Source organism: Clytia hemisphaerica, unplaced genomic scaffold (genome assembly GCF_902728285.1).
Source record: "Clytia hemisphaerica strain Z4C2 unplaced genomic scaffold, Clytia hemisphaerica genome assembly, whole genome shotgun sequence".
In the NCBI taxonomy this organism is placed as follows: Eukaryota; Metazoa; Cnidaria; class Hydrozoa; order Leptothecata; family Clytiidae; genus Clytia; species Clytia hemisphaerica.
This window is the reverse complement of record NW_027103573.1, coordinates 110720-129127: the sequence shown is the minus strand read 5'-3', so window position 1 is coordinate 129127 and position 18408 is coordinate 110720. Positions and strand designations below refer to the sequence as shown.

Below are 18408 nucleotides of genomic sequence, written 5' to 3'. Positions count from 1 at the left end.
ATCATTCCATAAATGATACCTGTGTTGATTGTCTCCCCGATAAATTCGAAAACTGTTTATCAAATTTCACTTTTCGTTTCATATTAAAAGCCGATACGGTATTTTCTTCTGGCCTCCAGAAAATGATGAACAACTTATAAAAGTAAATCAATCCAAAGTTTAAAGTGTTTAACGAAAAGATACAAATAAGAGAAATGGTATTTTTGACTGCTGGACTTTTTTGTGCAAAATACAGGCCAGATGCGGATGCAAGAAGAATCACAGACACAAACGAAGTGTAAACCAAATGTGTTGTTTCTTTGAAATGTGAAGGCAAAGCACGTGCTCGGATCCCCTGGACTCCGTTTGCAGCGATGATCAAGAAGACAAAAAACAGATGAACAATGGTATGTATATTGTTACTGCAAGTTATTTCATTGGTGAATGTTTTCTGATCAAACTTGTTGATTATGCTGACGTCAGTTTTGAAATTTAAGATGAAAGAAAGGCAAATGTCGATTAAAACCAAAGCTCCAATGATGATCCAATCTAAAAGTCCTATTAATCTTTTCCGATTCGCCGTGTGTATTCTGGTAGATTTGAAAATAACGTATAACTTTTGTGTTTTGGTGATGTTTATGGCGAAGACGATAGTCCCAAAGATCCCAGTGATAAAAGGGGTAAGTCGGCAACTGAATGCGGTCGGTTGATGCACAATCAAAAACAATGAAAGGCCCGTCAAAATGCAATGCGATGTCAATTGAAGCAACGTCATCGGTCGATTAGCGTGAAGGACTATTGGCGTATTCCGGTATCTTACAAATATTACCATTGTGGAGATAACAAGGACAATTATGATTATGGAGATACTCATGGAAACAAGTTTGGTGATTGGCTTAACCGACAAATATTTAATTGTGTATGGATCAAAACAATTAGTTCTTTTGACATCTGTTATGAATGGTAGAGGACATTTCCGACATTTTGAATCACCATTCACACTTTTAAACATTCCCTCCTCACATACTCTACAATGCCATCCATAGCTTTGAAATTGAGTAAAGTTATTTTGAAATAGTCCATGTTTGAGCTCCGTACCCTTGCTACAAAGTGTTTTTGTAAGATTGCAATAGGGTTGTATTTGTTTTAACACACGCGTTGGGTTATTATAACTTCCATGTTCGATTTCTTCTTTGGATTTCCATGCTGGATAAACTTTTGTTTTCCATTGATGTAACATCTCCTCCATCGTTTTAAGATCTTTTAACATTGCATCTGCAATCATTTCACGAAATCTGACATCAATTTTAAGCCATGATTCGGTCGTTATTGGATCTCCTACTTCATACCCAGGTATTAATCTTTCAACTATGGGTAAATAAGGTTCGACATTTTTTCCTTTGAGTAATGACTCAACCGAGAATTCTATTCTCTCAGCTTCAACAATTTTCTTTTTCAAATTTGGTACAAGGTTTAATATGTCTCGAATCACTTGTCCACCTGGTAACTCTTTCATATTATCGTAAACTTGGGTTTTATTAGCTAATTTCGAAAGCTCCGTCCTACGCTCAAAAGGTAGTATAAAGAATCGGCTATCACTATCCATACGGAACCATCTATGTAATAAAGGATGTTTACCTAAGGTCCAAATTGAAGTCCAGAAGCCGAAAACCAACAGAAACCGTAAATTTGGTATTTTGAGAATGAACTTCAAGGTTTCCGCGACTTCGGTTTGGTTTTTTGGGTCTAAGGAAAATTCTTCGAAACATTTCTGATGAAGGTCTTTGTCTAGCCGTGTATAATAACAGAAGGCTGTGTTATTGTTTTTCTGGCAGTCCTCCTCGATGACTTCATATGCAAATTCTTTCAAATATAGGATAGCCCAGTAACTGATTTCGAATTTCTTCATAAGTTCATGCAATACTTCTTGTTGCTCGATATCATAACTGGATTCATAGCTATATATGAAACCAGGCTTCGAAACTAAGGGACTGGGATACATTTTTTCTGTTGTCATAGCAACTAATAAGATGGTTGCCTCGCTAACTAGTAGATAGCTGACCAAACGAGTCATATCAAAAGACATGTAGGTTATCAAGATTGGGAAATGCTCCATTTTGAAATGAAAAGATGTGTTTTTGTTCCAACATAACCCAGACACATTCAAAACACCATCTTCCAAATCCATTATGATATCAACAACAAAAGATTTCGAGTTTCGAGAATCAATAAAACAAACTTCCCTTTCATCCGAGTGTAATGAAACAAATTTATCTGTAAGCAACCCGTTTGCATTGACCGTTGTCGCATAGATAATGTTCATCTGATTTGCAATTGGAAATAGTGAAGAGGCCAAGAGTATCAAATTTCCCATGAATTTCCGAGACAATTAGTACACAGCCGATAAGAATATGTATTATAACTTCATTGAGATGAGCCATATTTAGATGTATGGTATATTCTCAGGCTTTCCTCTAAGATTCCAATCAATTTAGTTCAGTTTTTTTTTTAACTTAGCATAAAAGTCGCATGCTGTTATAACGTATTCTTAAGTATTGGAAAAGCTGGTCCAACATGTATCTCCAGCATGTATATTTGAATAGCCTTCCTTTAAATCTTCACGAACCTTCTCACTGCGTTTGAATTTAAAATGTAGGGAAAAATTCTATTGAAGTATATTATATGAAGAATTTTGACAACATACGTCGGCTTAAAAGTATAAAGCACTCAAAAACAGTTATTGACGAATTTTTCTTTGGTTTTCACACGACTTTAGACGTTTTAGCAAGGTGTGATATTCCCCAATACTACTGCTCGATAACTACTTTTGTAAACTTCGTATATTCATTTCTATTGAAATATATCCCGTTAGATAGTTTTCGTTTCTATGTTTTCCTAATTTGTCTTTGCCGAAGTATTTTTTTCAAAACAGTTTCAATTTGTCTGATTTTTGAATTTCAACTCTCAGACGAGGTAGAATTACAGCCCCTTTGGTACGAATTAAGGATACTAGTAGAGCTGGGTACAGTACAGCCTTCTTTATGTCAGGTAGAAATAGTTGAAATTTTACCACACCCCACACAAAATTGCCATCAATCTGAAAATTGGCACAGATGTTCTTTATGACATACTGAGTTACCAAAAAAGCCCCATCAATCCAGACAATGGAAACCACTTTTTCGGACAGTTTAAAACCGGACATGTCCAGAAAATATGTCCGAAAATTTCTTTTTCCAAACATACAAGTATTATATGTCAAAAGAAAGATAATTTCAAGACGAACAAAATAATTAGCTTACAAGAATATTAATCCATGAAAAAAGCTATGCAAACAGAAGATGAAAGCGGAATTAAATATCCTTTTTCACGCAACTGGACAAAGACAACAATAAAGAATGTTCTGCTCACTGATCAGAAGAAACCGAAATGACTAAATGTATACACGTTCTTTTATTAGAACAAACTATATAAGAACATAAAGCTTCGATGGCTGAAATATTAAAAACATTTTAAGGCTTTTCAGACTCTGAGACACCAAATTTCTTGGGAAAACATACAGAAAATACTCACAAAATGGAGAAAATAAGAGTATGTTAAGAACATTTTTAAGAACATTTTAAGTGCATCCGAAGGTTTTAAAAATTTAGGGTGTTTTGACATGAACCATTGAACTCCCTGTGTTGACATTGTTACCAAATGTGATCGCTCAATCCTTATGACCATGTTCCGATAGATTTAATCTATAAGCGCTGTGGCCCATATTACCCTATTTCTTTACCCATGATAGCGTTTTGATTCATTCATGACCCCCTAGAGGTTTACGTGAATGCGTGAATGGGCTTTTTCACTTGCGTGAATGCGTGAAAATTAAAAAAAAATTGCGTGAATGAGTGAATTGGAAAAGTTTGCGTGAACAAAAATTACGTGAAAGGTGAAAAAACATTGCGTGAATGCGTGAATTTGGGGAAATAATTGCGTGATTGCGTGAATTGAAGATCCGCTGGGGGGGGGGCACTCATAGAAAGCCTGCACAACTGAAGTCTTAATCATGCAGAAATGTCAACGCTTTTTTTTCTTTTGGCAGCTTTCAAGCATGAAATAAAAGAAATCACTCCTAAAACACATATCCGAAAAAATATTATAAGGGCTAAGGAAAACGTTTGTTGGAGATGGAGATCCCCTTTGTCTCCAGTCCCCCGAGGAAAAACTTTGACGACGTCAACTGAAGAAGATTAATTCACAGAACTCACACTTTGTTTAATCCAGTCCCCACTTAGACGTTCGTTTGGTAAGCGACAACAACATTTGAAGGTCGTGGAAACCGGCCTTTAAGAAACTGAATGACAATTGGAAATGGAATAATTGGCGTCAAATAACATCATGACGTCAAATATATTTTCAAAACAACATCAAAAAGGCATCTGCAGAAAGAAATTTCTTTCTTTTGTATCGTCCTTTTCGTGAATATCGCACGCATCTATTGCAGGAGAGAATTTTTTTCGTATTTTTGTTACCGAAAAGGAGAAATCATTTATCATATTAATTTTTGTTTATTATTATCATTTATTATGGATAACCTCGCACCCGCAAACGTGGTTGTGGATTGTGAAAGCAGAGGCTACACTTTGGAAGAAGTTCTCGGACAAGGATCGTACGGAACAGTTTATCAAGCTTCTTCCAAAAGATTTGATCGCCCTGTAAGTTAATCATTTGTCTTTTATTCTATCTTATAAGTTGTCTGTGCTCTTTGCCATGTATATTGAAACTGAATTTTCAGTTAACTGGTGGACAAAACATACTATCTTTCCAACAATCCTTAAACGTCTTGTTTCTTGTTTCTTCAAATCCGCTATTATTGTTAGGTATTATCGTGATTGTGATTGTATGTAATCAAAGTAGAGTCAGACCATGTTTTTAAAAATAAAAATCTCATATCAGTGCCTACTACTAGGCGCTCTGATATAGTGATCATTGACCTTGGTTACTTCACAGGCGAGGTTTGATTCCCACTCATAGCAGTTCACTTGACAAGTGAACGAACCTTTGCACAGGTCAACTCAGGGTGCTGACTGAGCGTTCATTGAATACATTTATAGTTGTGAAAATGGACCTTAAAGCCTCCTGCAATTTAACCGAATAGAATAGGAAAATACTAAAGGCTACCTATATAGAATATGTACAGTATGTTCCATCAAGATGTATTTGCATGTATCAAACCCTATTTGAAAACTTTTGAAAAGTGTTAGCGTGAGACGGAAACTTGCAAATTCATCTAGAAAATGGAATCATTTCTTTTCTAGGTTGCTATCAAAATGATCGACCCGAAAAAAGCTGGCGAGGGCTATATGGAGTATTATTTACCCAACGAATATAAGAGTTTATTGGCAGTCAAGGGATCACAATATGTGGTAAGTATATCATTACAAATTAACTAGTGAATTGTAGAGAGAAGCACGATCATCCATTGTTATGTTTGATAGGGTAATCGTATTTGACACCCGTGTCTCACAGCCCCGATGAGAACTTTTCCCACAGCGGGATAAAGATTTCTATCGCAATCCCAATGGGGATAGAAATTCTATTGTACCAAGTTAAGAACATCCAGTAGGAATTGTTTTAGATTGTAATTTTTTACATTGATTTTAATGCTATCAAAGTCAATCTCCCGTTTGGGCTAATTATAGGGTATTTTTCCCACCGGGGACGAAATTTTAGCCAAATTTTCCTATCGGACTGGGGTCCCAAGAAGAGGGTCTGTGACACAATGGTGTTATATGGCCTGCAGAAACTTTCTGATTAAAATAATCTTTTTGTGTAATTATTGTACCAAAGTTGTAATATCACGGCTCTTACGTTGAAATTGTATTGTTTTTCTTACTAAAAGTCAATAACTTGTAATTTAAACTTCCCAGATTTGGAAAATATTTAGATAAAAATATTTTGAGGTTTTGCTCAGGACAAAAGAAGGATTTGATATGACACATGTCTCAATCCATCTGATTATACCTTAAGTTTGGGGATATGTTTCATGGAACCTCTAACAAAAGATGCGTAGAATAAGTGAAGAATAGTCTAGAGTCACGCAACACGTCATCCAAATGGTCAAAAATACTTTATAATGTGTTCGATTTCCATTAAGATAGTCAACCATGTCGTTTTATGAACCAACTACATTCGCTGAATACAATGACTTTCCAAACCACTCTCCCGCAGCAATTTCTATTTTTATGAGAACACTCAAGCAATATTCCTGCGTTCCTGTATCCAAGGAAAGACATACGCTTGCCAATCTAGATTTCCTCGAAATTAGTGTGTCTAAAATTTCCAAATAAAAGCATTGAGGCTAGTTACCTTTTATTCTTCTGTTGGCAAGAAGGAAAGAGTTTTTGAACAATGATTTTTCTCTATACAGGTACAAATATTAGACGTCTTCAGAGGTTCCACAGGAATCGTTTATTTCGTCATGGAGTGCGTCGAGGACGGTGATCTATATGATTATTTGGAGAATGAGGCTTTGCCAGAAAACGAAGCTCAAGACATCTTCAAACAAATCTGCTTGGGGATCAAGCACTGCTTTGATCGAAATATTGTTCACAGGTAATTTGGAAGAGTACCACCATTTTCTTACTCAAGACTGAAATTATACCTAGAATCTTCTTTTCCTAACTGCTGAATAATCCAAAAGTGAAAAAAAGACTATAGAGGTATTGCAAGCTTTTAAGTAACTAGAGAACTAGTCAGTCTTCGTAAATGTTAATTATGATAAGCATCTTTTACTCTTGTACCCTCTCGTATAATCATTAATTTTTCAGAGATCTCAAACCTGACAATATTCTTCTTGCAGAAGATGGAACTTGTAAACTAACAGGTATGTAGATTTTCAAAAATTCATCAATTCTTTCATAATTTACACAAATCTTAGGACGTCTTGATAATGACAAATTCATCTTACGAGGCATTTCGCTTTTAGTTTGCACTCGCTTTTGCCATCTTGTGAGAACCACTCTGTAGTCTACGCTAACATGGTTTCCACATTGCGACAGGAAAAAAGGTTGCACACTATTACTTAGACTATATATGCTATAGTCTAAGACAAATCACTATCTAAGAAAGAAGCCCAAAGCCGAAGAAAATTCGCAAATGTTTTTTTTGCCGAAAAGAGTTTACAGTCGGTAGAGTTTGCCAGTCTTCGAAACTCTCCCGCCAATTTTTCTTTCTGTATACCGCCATAACGCCTTATCGCCATATTTTCCCGCCTTATCACTGTAACGGACGATAACATCGTCTAACTATTACTTAAATTACTTTATTAAAGTTACCAAAAATTGATAACGGAAATTCTCATGATCTGTTTTTTGTTTGCAAATTTTAAAACAACATTATCATTTTTTATTTAGACTTTGGCTTCGCAAGGAATGTTGAGGACGGAAAGCTCCTTTGGGATCGATGTGGTACCAAGGAGTATATGGCACCAGAAATCATCAAAGGTGAAGCCCGGTATGATGGAAAGGCATCAGATCTTTGGAGCTTGTAAGTCAACCAAGTACCTCTTATAGCATAAAAAATCTACACACTCTGGACAGCCTTTGACGGCCTTTAATCTTCTCTTTGATAAAATTCGTATCTAGCGAGAACCTGACCTAACCCGGAGAACTGCTTTTTCGCGTTACATCGAACAATTAAAAAAATCCTACAAATTTAAAGTGGATATCTTGCTAAATTTTAAGTTGTCTTTTAAATTCATAATAACTGTTTATTCTAGAGGGATTATTTTGTACGAATTGGTCACCGGTCAACGTCCCTTCGATAGCGAAGAGAACGATAAACTGTTTCTGAAGGAACAGCAATTGGGCCCAGCATGGCCACCAAGCATGTCTATCGGTAAGTGAAACTTAAAAACCACAGGTAGAATTTCCTATAATAAACAGAACCTTTTTCGGTGGAGAAATATAGTCTTGTGACATAATTGAAAGTAGGAAACCTTTAAAACTCTTATCTTTGAGAGGATGAATATGACACCCCTGTCTCACAGCCCCGGTAGAACTTTTTCCTCAGTGGGGATAAAAAATCCTATTGAAATCCCAATGGGGATAGAAATTATATTGTTCCAAGGTTAAAAAATCCAGTCAAGATGGTTTTAGAGTACAATTTTCCAACTTTGAATTTCTAATGGGGATGAAAACAAAGTCAATTGCTCAGTGGGGCTGAAATTTCAGGATGTTTTCACACTGGGGGACGAAATTTCGGCCGAATTTCCCAGTGGGGCTAGGGTCCCAGCGGGACTGACACAAACTTTTTGACTACAAAATGATGACGTCATTTTTAAAGTTCATTAGAAATGAAGGGCTCGAGAATAGCTGATTGGCAAGAGTCTGAATAACAGGAAATCTATTTGTTTGAAAAGTTTTCAGATTGATTGCTTCTTATTCAAGGTGTAAGTTTCTGAAGTTTTCATTCTGATAAACACCCCTTTTATTCCAGCATGCAAAAACTTGATAACATCATTGTTGAATCAAGATCCAAAAAGACGGCCATCAATTGAAATGGTTTTAAAAAGTCCATGGTTATTTGAAACGAGCTTGCCAACAGCAAAGGTAATTTAAAATAACATATTGAAAATAAGATCAAAAAGTGCTCAAGCTAATTTTGAAAAAGGCAAGCAAAAATATCTAAAAAGGAAAGTATTAACTTGAAATTGCTATTACGTTTGTACTACCAATATATAACCTGAGATCAGATTGTGATTGTTTTCTGCCCACCACGCTGAAAGCTCTAAAGGGATGGGTGAAAACTAGACGATGCTATCGTCCGTATAATATGTTATTATTATATCACATAGTTTGTATATTATAAGGTAATATGTTTCGCGGCGGATAGAGTCTGTGTTTAAGACAACAGCTACTCCCGTAAAAAATTCCCGTCTCACGTTCGTTCCTCTTAGATGAAACTCGTCTTAGACTATAGCATAGTCTAGGTGAAAACATGACAATCTGACGAATATGCAATCTCGAAATCGTAAGGACCGCGTTCTTCTAAAAGGACTGGGGATGACAACAAAGTTGCGTGATTGTGTTTATCAATAGGGCGCCGTATCAGTTTTTGACTTTGTGGCGCACAACACAGGGCCGGCGAAACGGGGGGCCGGGGGGCCATAGCCCCCCCCCCCTCACTTTTTTGCTAAGCCAACCAACCATGGTGGCGCCTCCTTAGACACTTACTATTTGGCCCCTCCACTTTCAAAATTGATTCGCCGGCCCTGCAACAAAATTCTTGCTGTAAAACTTTCCGCAGGAGGACTTTTTTCCTCAGATGTATAATTTTCAAGAGCCTTCAGAGGTTTACCGTTCACGTAAGAAAATTATGAAGAGCTGTTATCAGGTTACCAATATAAGGCTGGCAAAATTCAAATAGCACGTACATAATAAAAGGTACAAAAGCTTTTCAAAAACACGTTTTTTATAAGAACATCTTAAATTTTTGAAGCTTTCAGATGATCTTTAGATTCTTAGTGTTGCTCCTAAAACCTAAGAATACTCTTAACATGTTCTTGTTATCACTACTTTGGGAGTTTTTTCGTCCATTGGGCTCTTCCAGAAAAAAAAATTGTACATGGGGGTGGAGGATATAACAATTTTTAGTGATTTACCCCCCGAACAGGGTGACTTTTGCCCCCCCCCCCCCCCCCGGACAATAGGTTTTACCCCCCGGACAAGCATCTGCTGACCCCCCGGACACCCCAAATTAGCCCCGGACAGAGCAAATTTACCCCCTGGACAAGGCAAATTTTGATGATTTTTTGCTACCCCCCGGACAAAATATCCTCCACCCCCCATGTACAATTTTTTTCTGGAAGTGCCTATTCTCCTAATAAATTGGGTATTTTCGAGACTGCGAAGCCTTAGAATGTTCTTAGCATTTTGGCAATCGAAGCCATTATTCTTATATAGTTTGCTCATATAGAAAACATGTTTTTTTAATAACAATGGCAGCATATAATGCTCTAAAGTTAATTTATTTTCAACTTTTCAGAATAAACATCAAGAAGATGTTTCAAGCTCACATCGATCAGAAATAGTTCCTTCTGACGTCAGTGATGAAGTTGTCAATCAACAGTCAAAGAAATCAGCTAAACCAATCACTAAAACAGGCCACAAACACAAGTTGGAGAGTTTCATCGAAGAAGACAAATATAAAGAATGCAGATTGAAAATAAAACGACAAAAACTTTCGGACAAGATTGGGACAAAACGACTCTACATCGACGCTTTTACTTGGCAGAAAATTAACCAACAGATTTGCTGTATGAATCAAATCAAGTATCATTTTATCAATGAAACAAGCTCAGAATGCAACAGTCATTACAGTATGGCTAGCCAAACCAATATAGCCAGTTCGAATTGCAACAATCATAATGTTATAACAAGCCAAACCAACATCCACCGGCTCAATATAGCTAGTATACATTGCAACAATCATAATGTTATAACAAGCCAAACCAACATCCACCGGCTCAATAGAGCTAGTTCGAATTGCAACAATCATAATGTTATAACAAGCCAAACCAACATCCACCGGCTCAATACAGCTAGTTCGAATTGCAACAATCATAATGTTATAACAAGCCAAACCAACATCCACCGGCTCAATACAGCTAGTATACATGGAAACATGAATGAAGGGATAGCCCGACAAACCAACAATCTACCTATCAATATAAAAAATAAAAATACAAAAAATACCAACAGAAATTTTATTGCTAGAAAAAAGCATTTTATTACCTTGCTTTTTTCCGATAAAAATGTCATTAAAAAATATCGATCTGTTTACATGAAACGACAAAAGGACGTTCTTCCGAAAGATTTAAGATCAATGATATCAGAATTGGTACTAAGCTTGCGTCCAGATAGAAAACCTCCCTGGTATTGTACAAAACAAATACAAATCGTCAATTTACACCATCTTGAAATGCAAAAGATTATGGAACTTTAGTAACTTGTTTGTTAGACTAATTCCAAGGTTTTGGTAAAATATCCATGGATGAGGCTTCAAGAATCATACCTGTCGTAGGCTTGTTGATTTGAAATATTGTCATGTAATCTGAACTGTAAAAAATATAAATTTTATATCATTTAATGAAAAATATATCTTTAAAATTAAAAAATATATTTGATTTGTTGGTGATTTCGTTTAGCCGTATAGTCAAATGTTGGTTTGCTTCATTTTTCATTGAACTTTTGATCAAACATAAACCTTCCCATGATTCAACTTCAAAATAAGGAGTCAAAGAGGCCTTGAAAGTTTTTGGATTTACGAAAAAAAATCGGATTTTCTGAAATCTTCAAAGACTTTTTTAAGAACCGAACGATTGAAATTTTACTGTCATTTTATACGAATCTGCGAGATCTTTTTATATCAAATTTCAAATTGAACATTGGAGGTTCAAATTAGAGCCTGTTAATTAGTATATGTAATCACATGATAACGAGTGCAATTCGAGAATAATTGCACGAGTGATTTTTTGTCATTAATTTTCCGAGTCCGAAAGGACGAGGAAAATTCGAAACAAAAAAATCACGTGTGTAATTTTCGAATTGTACGAGTTATTATGTGATTACGAGCTAATCGCACAATGGGTTTCACTACTTTTTCCCCATTAGGGGAGTAAATTACACCGAAAGTTTTACATTTTTCTTAGGCTACGTTATATTTTCCTTCGTTTCGAGCGTAAAACTCCTACTCTTCGGGATATGAGCATTGCTCTTGTTTTTAATATTGAAATTCTTCGGATAAATCGCATGCGCACTGAGGTTTTAATGAAACAATAGAGAGTTTCGAAACCTAAGCCAATCAGCTGTGTTTTAAACATTCTTTTATTGGAAATCTCTATTGATAAACATTTTTTGTGAAAGTTGTCTATTATGTTTAAACCTATTAATAAGCAATTCCCGGTGGGGGCTACTAGTGGCCGCCTATAGCAGTGCCTTTAGACCAAGAGTAAGGCCTAAAAGCCTGGAGCTTTCTATTGTGTAGGCTACATTTTTCTCTTCTCTCTATGTTTTTCTTTTATTGTTGTTTATAGATTTTCTTTCTCACAAAATGAATTTCGAATGCAATTAAAACGTTCGATGAAAAAATGTAAGAAAAAACACTAAAATCAATTTTGTAAATATTGGCACGTCATTGAAGAGTTGATTAACGATTAATTGCTCTCTGCAGGATGCAATTAAACACCCCTGTCTCAGTCCCCCGGTGGAACTTTTTCCCTCAGTGGGGATGAAAATTTCTATCGAAATTCCAATGGGGATAGAAAATCTATTGTTTCCAGCTAAAAAATTCCAGTGGGGATGGTTTTGAAGTGCAATTTCTTTCATTCAACTTCCAATGGGGACAAAATCATAGATCGATCTCCCAGTGGGGATGGAATTTTAGGGATTTTTTTCCACCGGGGACGATTTTTTGGCCAATTTTTCCAGTGGGGGGCGGGGGGTCCACCGGGTCTGTGACACAGGGGTGTAATTAACGATTAAATGCTCTCTTTGAAGGCGCGCCAAACCCAACCCCTCATAGAAAAATGTTGAAAAATGGCTGATGGAGGGCTGCTCTATCTCTCGACTGTGTGTTTTAATGCCTGATGTAATATAACAATGGGGTAGGTCTAAAAGCCTGGATGTGATGGGAACACAAGTGAAGCATGTGCCCAAAGTCCGGTGTGATCATTTTTAAATGAATAGAAATCTGCAAAACTGGTATATGAAGGTGCTGGTAGCAGTGGCGTGGTGGGAAAATTTCTCTGGGGTGGCCAAGGCAAACATGGCGCCCTTTTTAAAGATTTTTTGTTTTTGGCGCCCCTCTTAATTTATGGTCACAAAAAAGAGAGTGTGCAGGCGAAGCGAGCCAGAAAATTTTGAGGTGATGAGGGGCGCCTTTTTTGTTTTTTCATTTGTCAATCTTTCGATATGGGCGCCTGAAAAATCCTTCTTGGCGCCCCTAATTTTTTGGCGCCCCTTCCCAAAAGGGCTCCGCTGGGGGAGCCTGGCCCCCTGCCCCCCCCCCCCTGCCACCACGCAACTGGCTGGTAGTGTTGACTATATTATTAACCTTTGAACCTTTTGTTTTCGACACTTTTAAAACCTTAAAACCAAATCTGGTTTTTGACATTGATATCAAAAATCAACGTCAAGAATAGCTTCCCTTCCCTTCCCTTCCCTGAGTAAATACAATATCTCGTTTCAAAACAAACGAGTTTATGCTTGTGTACAAAAACACAAAACTTTCTATATAAAGTTTTGTCTATGCTATGCTAAAACTTACCAAAATTTATGAAATAACATCAAATTTAGGACCATAAGGTCTTGGAGTATGATGGAATTATTTTTCTAGGATAGACTCATATGATCTTTTTTTATTTTAAACAGATAAGAAAGAAGATGTTAACTTTTTGGTGAAAATGTTCTTATAAATAACGTACATAAATGGATAAGCAGTCTTAATTTGAGATATTGCAAAAAAGAGAGGATCATTGTTATTGAAAGGAAAATCCAGCAAATCGATATAGCAAGCAGATTCATATTATATTATAAAATTTGACAGGGTATGGGCGTGAAAGACGTGATAATTTGAAAAGAGAAGCCAATTTTGGTGGATCATATTTTTGAGAGACAAAAAGTATTGATCAATTCCAAGACTTGATGAACTTGAGAGTAACATTATGAAGCATGTGTATCTAATTCTGACCAACATTTTCTGGTGGTATTCAGATCTTGAATGTCTTAAGTCATAATCGGGATCACAATGAGATATGATAGTAGAGTTTATAAACATAGCAGATTATATGTTGCAACTTAATGGTATAGTCTAAGAGGCGATCGAGTTATTTATAAATCTATCATACAAAAAGCTGGTCCAAATTTTCAGGGACTGAAAATTTCAGAGGTTAAAAGTTTGCGAATTTGTCTAGTCTATCTCACCTCTTGAGCCCTTTTTTCAAGAGATCAGTGGAAGATTTAGCTGAAGCACGAAACAGAAAGTAGTTCATAGAATTGTACAAATTCGTTTTAAGCACACAACAAAATTGCAATAAAAAAGTAATTAAAAAGCTAATTCTGCTTGAAATAATTATTACACGTTTTTCTCGGGTAACTTAATGCATGTCCCAAATTATTCAAAATCTACTTTTCGTTTTCGCCCCCAACTCCAGCCCTTAAACCATAACAAATTATACATTTTTGGAAGCGTATTTAGATATAGAATGTTGGATTTGGTGTTACTTATTTTTTTTCTCAGCATAATTAGAGTTTTTTTAAGAAAACCTAATTACGACGTCATTAATCATGACGTCATAATTTTAAAAAGTTGAATATCTCAGGAACTAATGCTCGAAACGTTATGAAATTTGGACCAATGATAGAACTTATCAAGAGGAGGAGGAATGTTTTCTTTTTTAAATAGAAAATAAGCTGATGTCAGCATTTTATTGCAAAAATTCGAATTTCTGCAATTTCTGCTGAAGTCATCAATTTTGGGAAATACTTTAAACTTTTTTTGAATCATCTCAATGTGCTCTATCACTGGTCCAAATTTCAATTTTTGATTTATAAGATATCTCTAATTATACTGAGAACAAATTTAAGTTACACCGAATTCGGTATTGTACTTCCAATTACGCTTCCAAAAATGTATAGTTTGTTATGGTTTATGAACTGGAACTGGGGGCGAAAAATTAATGCAATTTTGGGACATGCATTAAGTTACCCGAGTGTTTTTTTATAAGAATGGTGTAAATCCATTTCATCATGGATATTCTTAACTTTTTGGGGAAATCATCCTAAAATATTTTACAGCATTCTTAGGTTAGGATCCTAATTGACAATTTATAATTTAAAATGGTCTAAAAATGGCATTCTTAGCTGAGTAGAAAAATTTTATGATGGTGATATTCTAATTGTTTGGCCATTTTCATCATGGACATTCTTAATATATTTTTGAGTTTCAAGCCTAAAAATGTTCTTAGCATGTTATAATTTTTGCCATTTTTTGAATATTTTGTCAATTTTCCTATGAAATTCGGTGTTCTAGAGCCCGCGAAGCCTTGACATGTTCTTAAGTTGTTCTTAAAATTTTGGCCATCGATGCCTTATGTTCTTATTTAGTTTGTTCCTATAAAAAAACATGCAGTTCATTGAATTGTACAATTCGGTATAATTTGGAATCGCTGTACAAATTCGTTTTAAGCACACAACAAATTGCAATAAAAAAGTAATTAAAATGCTAATTCTGTTTGAAATAAATTATTATTAGCATTTTCATTGTTATGAAATTTTTATAAAATGTGTGGCCCCAAATTTAATAGGCTTATAAATGGCGAGTCGACATTGGAAAAACTACAGGGTGTCCCGAAAGAAAGGTCCTGTGTCAGAACACGACACGACTACAAGTAGAAAGGTTTTTGTGTGTGTATGTCAAAAATCAGTATTACGAAAATCTTTCTACTTACAGTCGTGTTCTGACTCAGGACCTTTTTTTTGCGACAACCTGTGCAGTCAGGTATAGTATTATCCATGATTGCAGACCACTACAAAAAGTGTAAAAAGAAAAGATGGAACTTTACCAGACTAATGTATTTATAATGAGAAATGCAAAACACAGTTTGAATAATTTGTAAATTATAATCTAATCGATTTAACTACTGAGGGCGCCTTTCATAACAATAAAAAAAAGAGATAAAAAAGTGTTCTTTCTATGTAATGAACGTACTGTTTTTTTTAGGTAAAAAAAACTAAAGAAACTACAAAATCATGGATAATTTGAAGCTTTTCGATGGAGAAATGGCTCAATGGATGGGTTCAACAGACTATAAGGGACCTCTTGGATTGACTGTCAAATTATACATACAAGAAGATAAAGTTGATGCTTTTCTTGAAATTATGCGACAAATGATTGCTACAACTGTTGCTGAGAAAGGTTGGTTGATTAATTTACATTTCCCTGTTTGGTGGCTTTCTTAAAACATCCCTGTCCCACAGGTTTTCCACGACACCTATCGGTCGAAACCTTTTTTCCACGCCCGTTTTACAAAATTCTTTTCAAAATCTTTACCTATGCGATTAGTCTTTTTACCTTTCTTACATATCATTATTCCTCCTTCACTACCCTTTTACGTCATCCCTGTTTCACAATATTTACATAAACAATGTCTCTGTTTCACAGCCATTTAAAGACACCCCTGTCTCACAATCTTTCGACAACACTTGTGGTTCACAACCTGTCAATACCTCCTAGTTTCAAAACCTTAATCATTTTTTATACCTACCTTGAAACCCATAGGCTGCAACAAATATCTTCTTAACGAAGATTACAAAGACGCGTCCATATTTTGGTTGACAGAGGAATGGGCATCAGTAGAGAATCTTGGAAGCCATCTCAATCAACCTTTGTTTAAAGAAAAAATGGGCCAAATCACACCAATGTTACGTGAGCCGAGAGTGCTAGCTGCATGTTATAAAGATTGTGTATCTCAAAAGTGAAATTTGTATATATGAAATATTAATAAACCATGAAGAAAACCTATAGAATATATCAAATTGCTTTCCAGCTTCGGGCCTAAATTTTGTAAAAATTATAAATATTAAAATCCATTTGGGGGATGGGGATTTCATGCATATTAACTTTCATTTCAAAGACTTTTCTGTTACAACAGGGGCAACAGGATTATAGCAGGATTTCCTATCTAACCTCGGCACACTTTTTAGCCAAAGCACGGCACCAAGCCCTTCGGGCTTTATAAATCTATGTGAAAACCTTGTAGAAAAAAGTCTGTCTTTTGAAGAAACGACTTGAATAGGAATGTAATTGAAAATTTCAACCTAAAATTATGAACATGCAATCATTACTTTTTGAATTTTTACATGACGCAATTCAATATCAGTGTGCTTAAAAAAAAAGTTATAATAGATAAACTATACCTTCCAATCTTGTTAGCATAGTAATGCTATCTTTAGTCGAAAAAAATCCAGTCTAGATTTTAAACTTTGGTTAGACTGTTATTGCATCTTATGAACTTGGTATCGGGTTTGGTAACTTGGTTGTAAAGATTGTTTTGAAAAACTAATTTCCCTTAAAACAAAAACACAAGGGAACTGTCCCCATGGGGCAAAGACTGAAAATCAATCAGTTGGCCACATGGAAAGTAGTTCCAATGTGTCAAGGCTTAGGGTATTAGTCGAGACATGATCATCAACTATTAAAACCAACATATAGAGAATGAGGCAGTAATATGGGATTTAATGATAGGTGTGATAGGTATGTTTGAGATGATAATTGATGATAATTAATTCTTATAGGCAATTATTTGTATATTAGTAATATAAAAGCAAATCAAATGAATTTGATCTCAGCAGATGTGAGACAATAGCTTGAAAAAGTGAAACCACCAGAAGAAAACAAAGACTACATGAAATTAACATCAAAATATTGGAGATCTGATGTTTGGCAATGGGAAGGATGGAGAGGCTGAGGAGTGAGACAGACAAGGAGTATGCGAGAGAGTCTATTTTTGAATGGGAATGAACCCACATTGGAGGCCGACATGAGGACATGAAGATGTGAAAATCTTATGGAAGGGTCTTTGAACAACTGGGAAATTTTTTGGTAAAAAGTGTGGCGTTTATTTGTTAAGTCGTCATCAGGAGCATGCCTTAACAAACTTGACCTCTGTTTCTGACGATTAGTGGAGGATCCTTCGCTATCGACATGCCCTACAGAGGCAACGCATATAGGAATTTTTGTGAAACAAGGGTAGGATGGGAGCGCAGTGAGGGTGTGTGTTGTTCAAACATCCTTCATTCGAGTTGCAACTCTAATTTTAAAGAGGTAGTGGTGAGTATAAGAGGAGATAATAGAAGATCGAGGGTCTTACTTCTGTAGAATGAGGAATTGTAAGACTAGGTATATAAACATAAGAAGTAGAGAAAATAGAAATGTTCTTACATTTAAAGTTGATGATCCTTGTGAATTCCTTGTGAAAAGTGATTTTATTCAAAAAAATCGGGGGAAAATTTTTTTTGTTGTTTTTTAATAGTTACGTAATGTAAACAAAGGTCATGGAAACGCAATGTAGGGGATTCTTTGAAGGATCTGGCACTAGCGTGACTTAATAATGGCGTGAATGCGCGGGAAAAATGATTCAAATAGAAATCGAAAGTGGAAGTGGAAGAGACATTGCTTGAGATGTGTGTTACCGATGGTGTAACAGAAGTCAGATTGCCTGAGTTGACTGGATGTTTTGGATTGGGATTTTGGACTCGGAATTGAGTTGAGTCAAGAATTGATTGTTGGTAGGGTAGGCTCGAGGTTAAGACTTTTACGGAAATAGTGACACTATGCCTTGGGTTAGCTTGTGGTTTTTGGTGTTTGTTGTTGTGGAGGTGGCCG

General features: G+C 35.8%; 2 protein-coding genes across 2 annotated transcripts; both read left to right on the top strand.

The window, feature by feature from the left end:
- Positions 1-4125: 4125 nt before the first annotated feature.
- Positions 4126-13634, top strand: LOC136801097 (testis-specific serine/threonine-protein kinase 3-like). Its single transcript, XM_067057721.1, has 9 exons — positions 4126-4676; positions 5280-5387; positions 6392-6576; positions 6792-6847; positions 7377-7509; positions 7742-7860; positions 8461-8573; positions 10009-10435; positions 13570-13634. Exons 1-9 carry the CDS (start codon positions 4548-4550, stop codon positions 13632-13634), a joined length of 1335 nt encoding a protein of 444 aa, XP_066913822.1. The 5' UTR covers positions 4126-4547.
- A 2115-nt stretch (positions 13635-15749) lies between these two features.
- LOC136801089 ((4S)-4-hydroxy-5-phosphonooxypentane-2,3-dione isomerase-like) lies at positions 15750-16559 on the top strand. The gene is made up of 2 exons (XM_067057720.1): positions 15750-15939; positions 16303-16559. Exons 1-2 carry the CDS (start codon positions 15774-15776, stop codon positions 16500-16502), a joined length of 366 nt encoding a protein of 121 aa, XP_066913821.1. The 5' UTR covers positions 15750-15773; the 3' UTR covers positions 16503-16559.
- Positions 16560-18408: the final 1849 nt, after the last annotated feature.

What these genes read in the sequence shown, in the direction of transcription:
- LOC136801097 (XM_067057721.1), top strand. Translation starts at nt 4,548, where the DNA reads ATGGATAACCTCGCACCCGCAAACGTGGTTGTGGATTGTGAAAGCAGA. An exon ending in CCAAAAGATTTGATCGCCCT is followed by an intron (nt 4,677 to 5,279) that starts GTAAGTTAATCA and finishes TTTCTTTTCTAG; the next exon opens with GTTGCTATCAAAATGATCGA. An exon ending in GATCGAAATATTGTTCACAG is followed by an intron (nt 6,577 to 6,791) that starts GTAATTTGGAAG and finishes TTAATTTTTCAG; the next exon opens with AGATCTCAAACCTGACAATA.
- LOC136801089 (XM_067057720.1), top strand. Translation starts at nt 15,774, where the DNA reads ATGGATAATTTGAAGCTTTTCGATGGAGAAATGGCTCAATGGATGGGT. An exon ending in TACAACTGTTGCTGAGAAAG is followed by an intron (nt 15,940 to 16,302) that starts GTTGGTTGATTA and finishes TGAAACCCATAG; the next exon opens with GCTGCAACAAATATCTTCTT.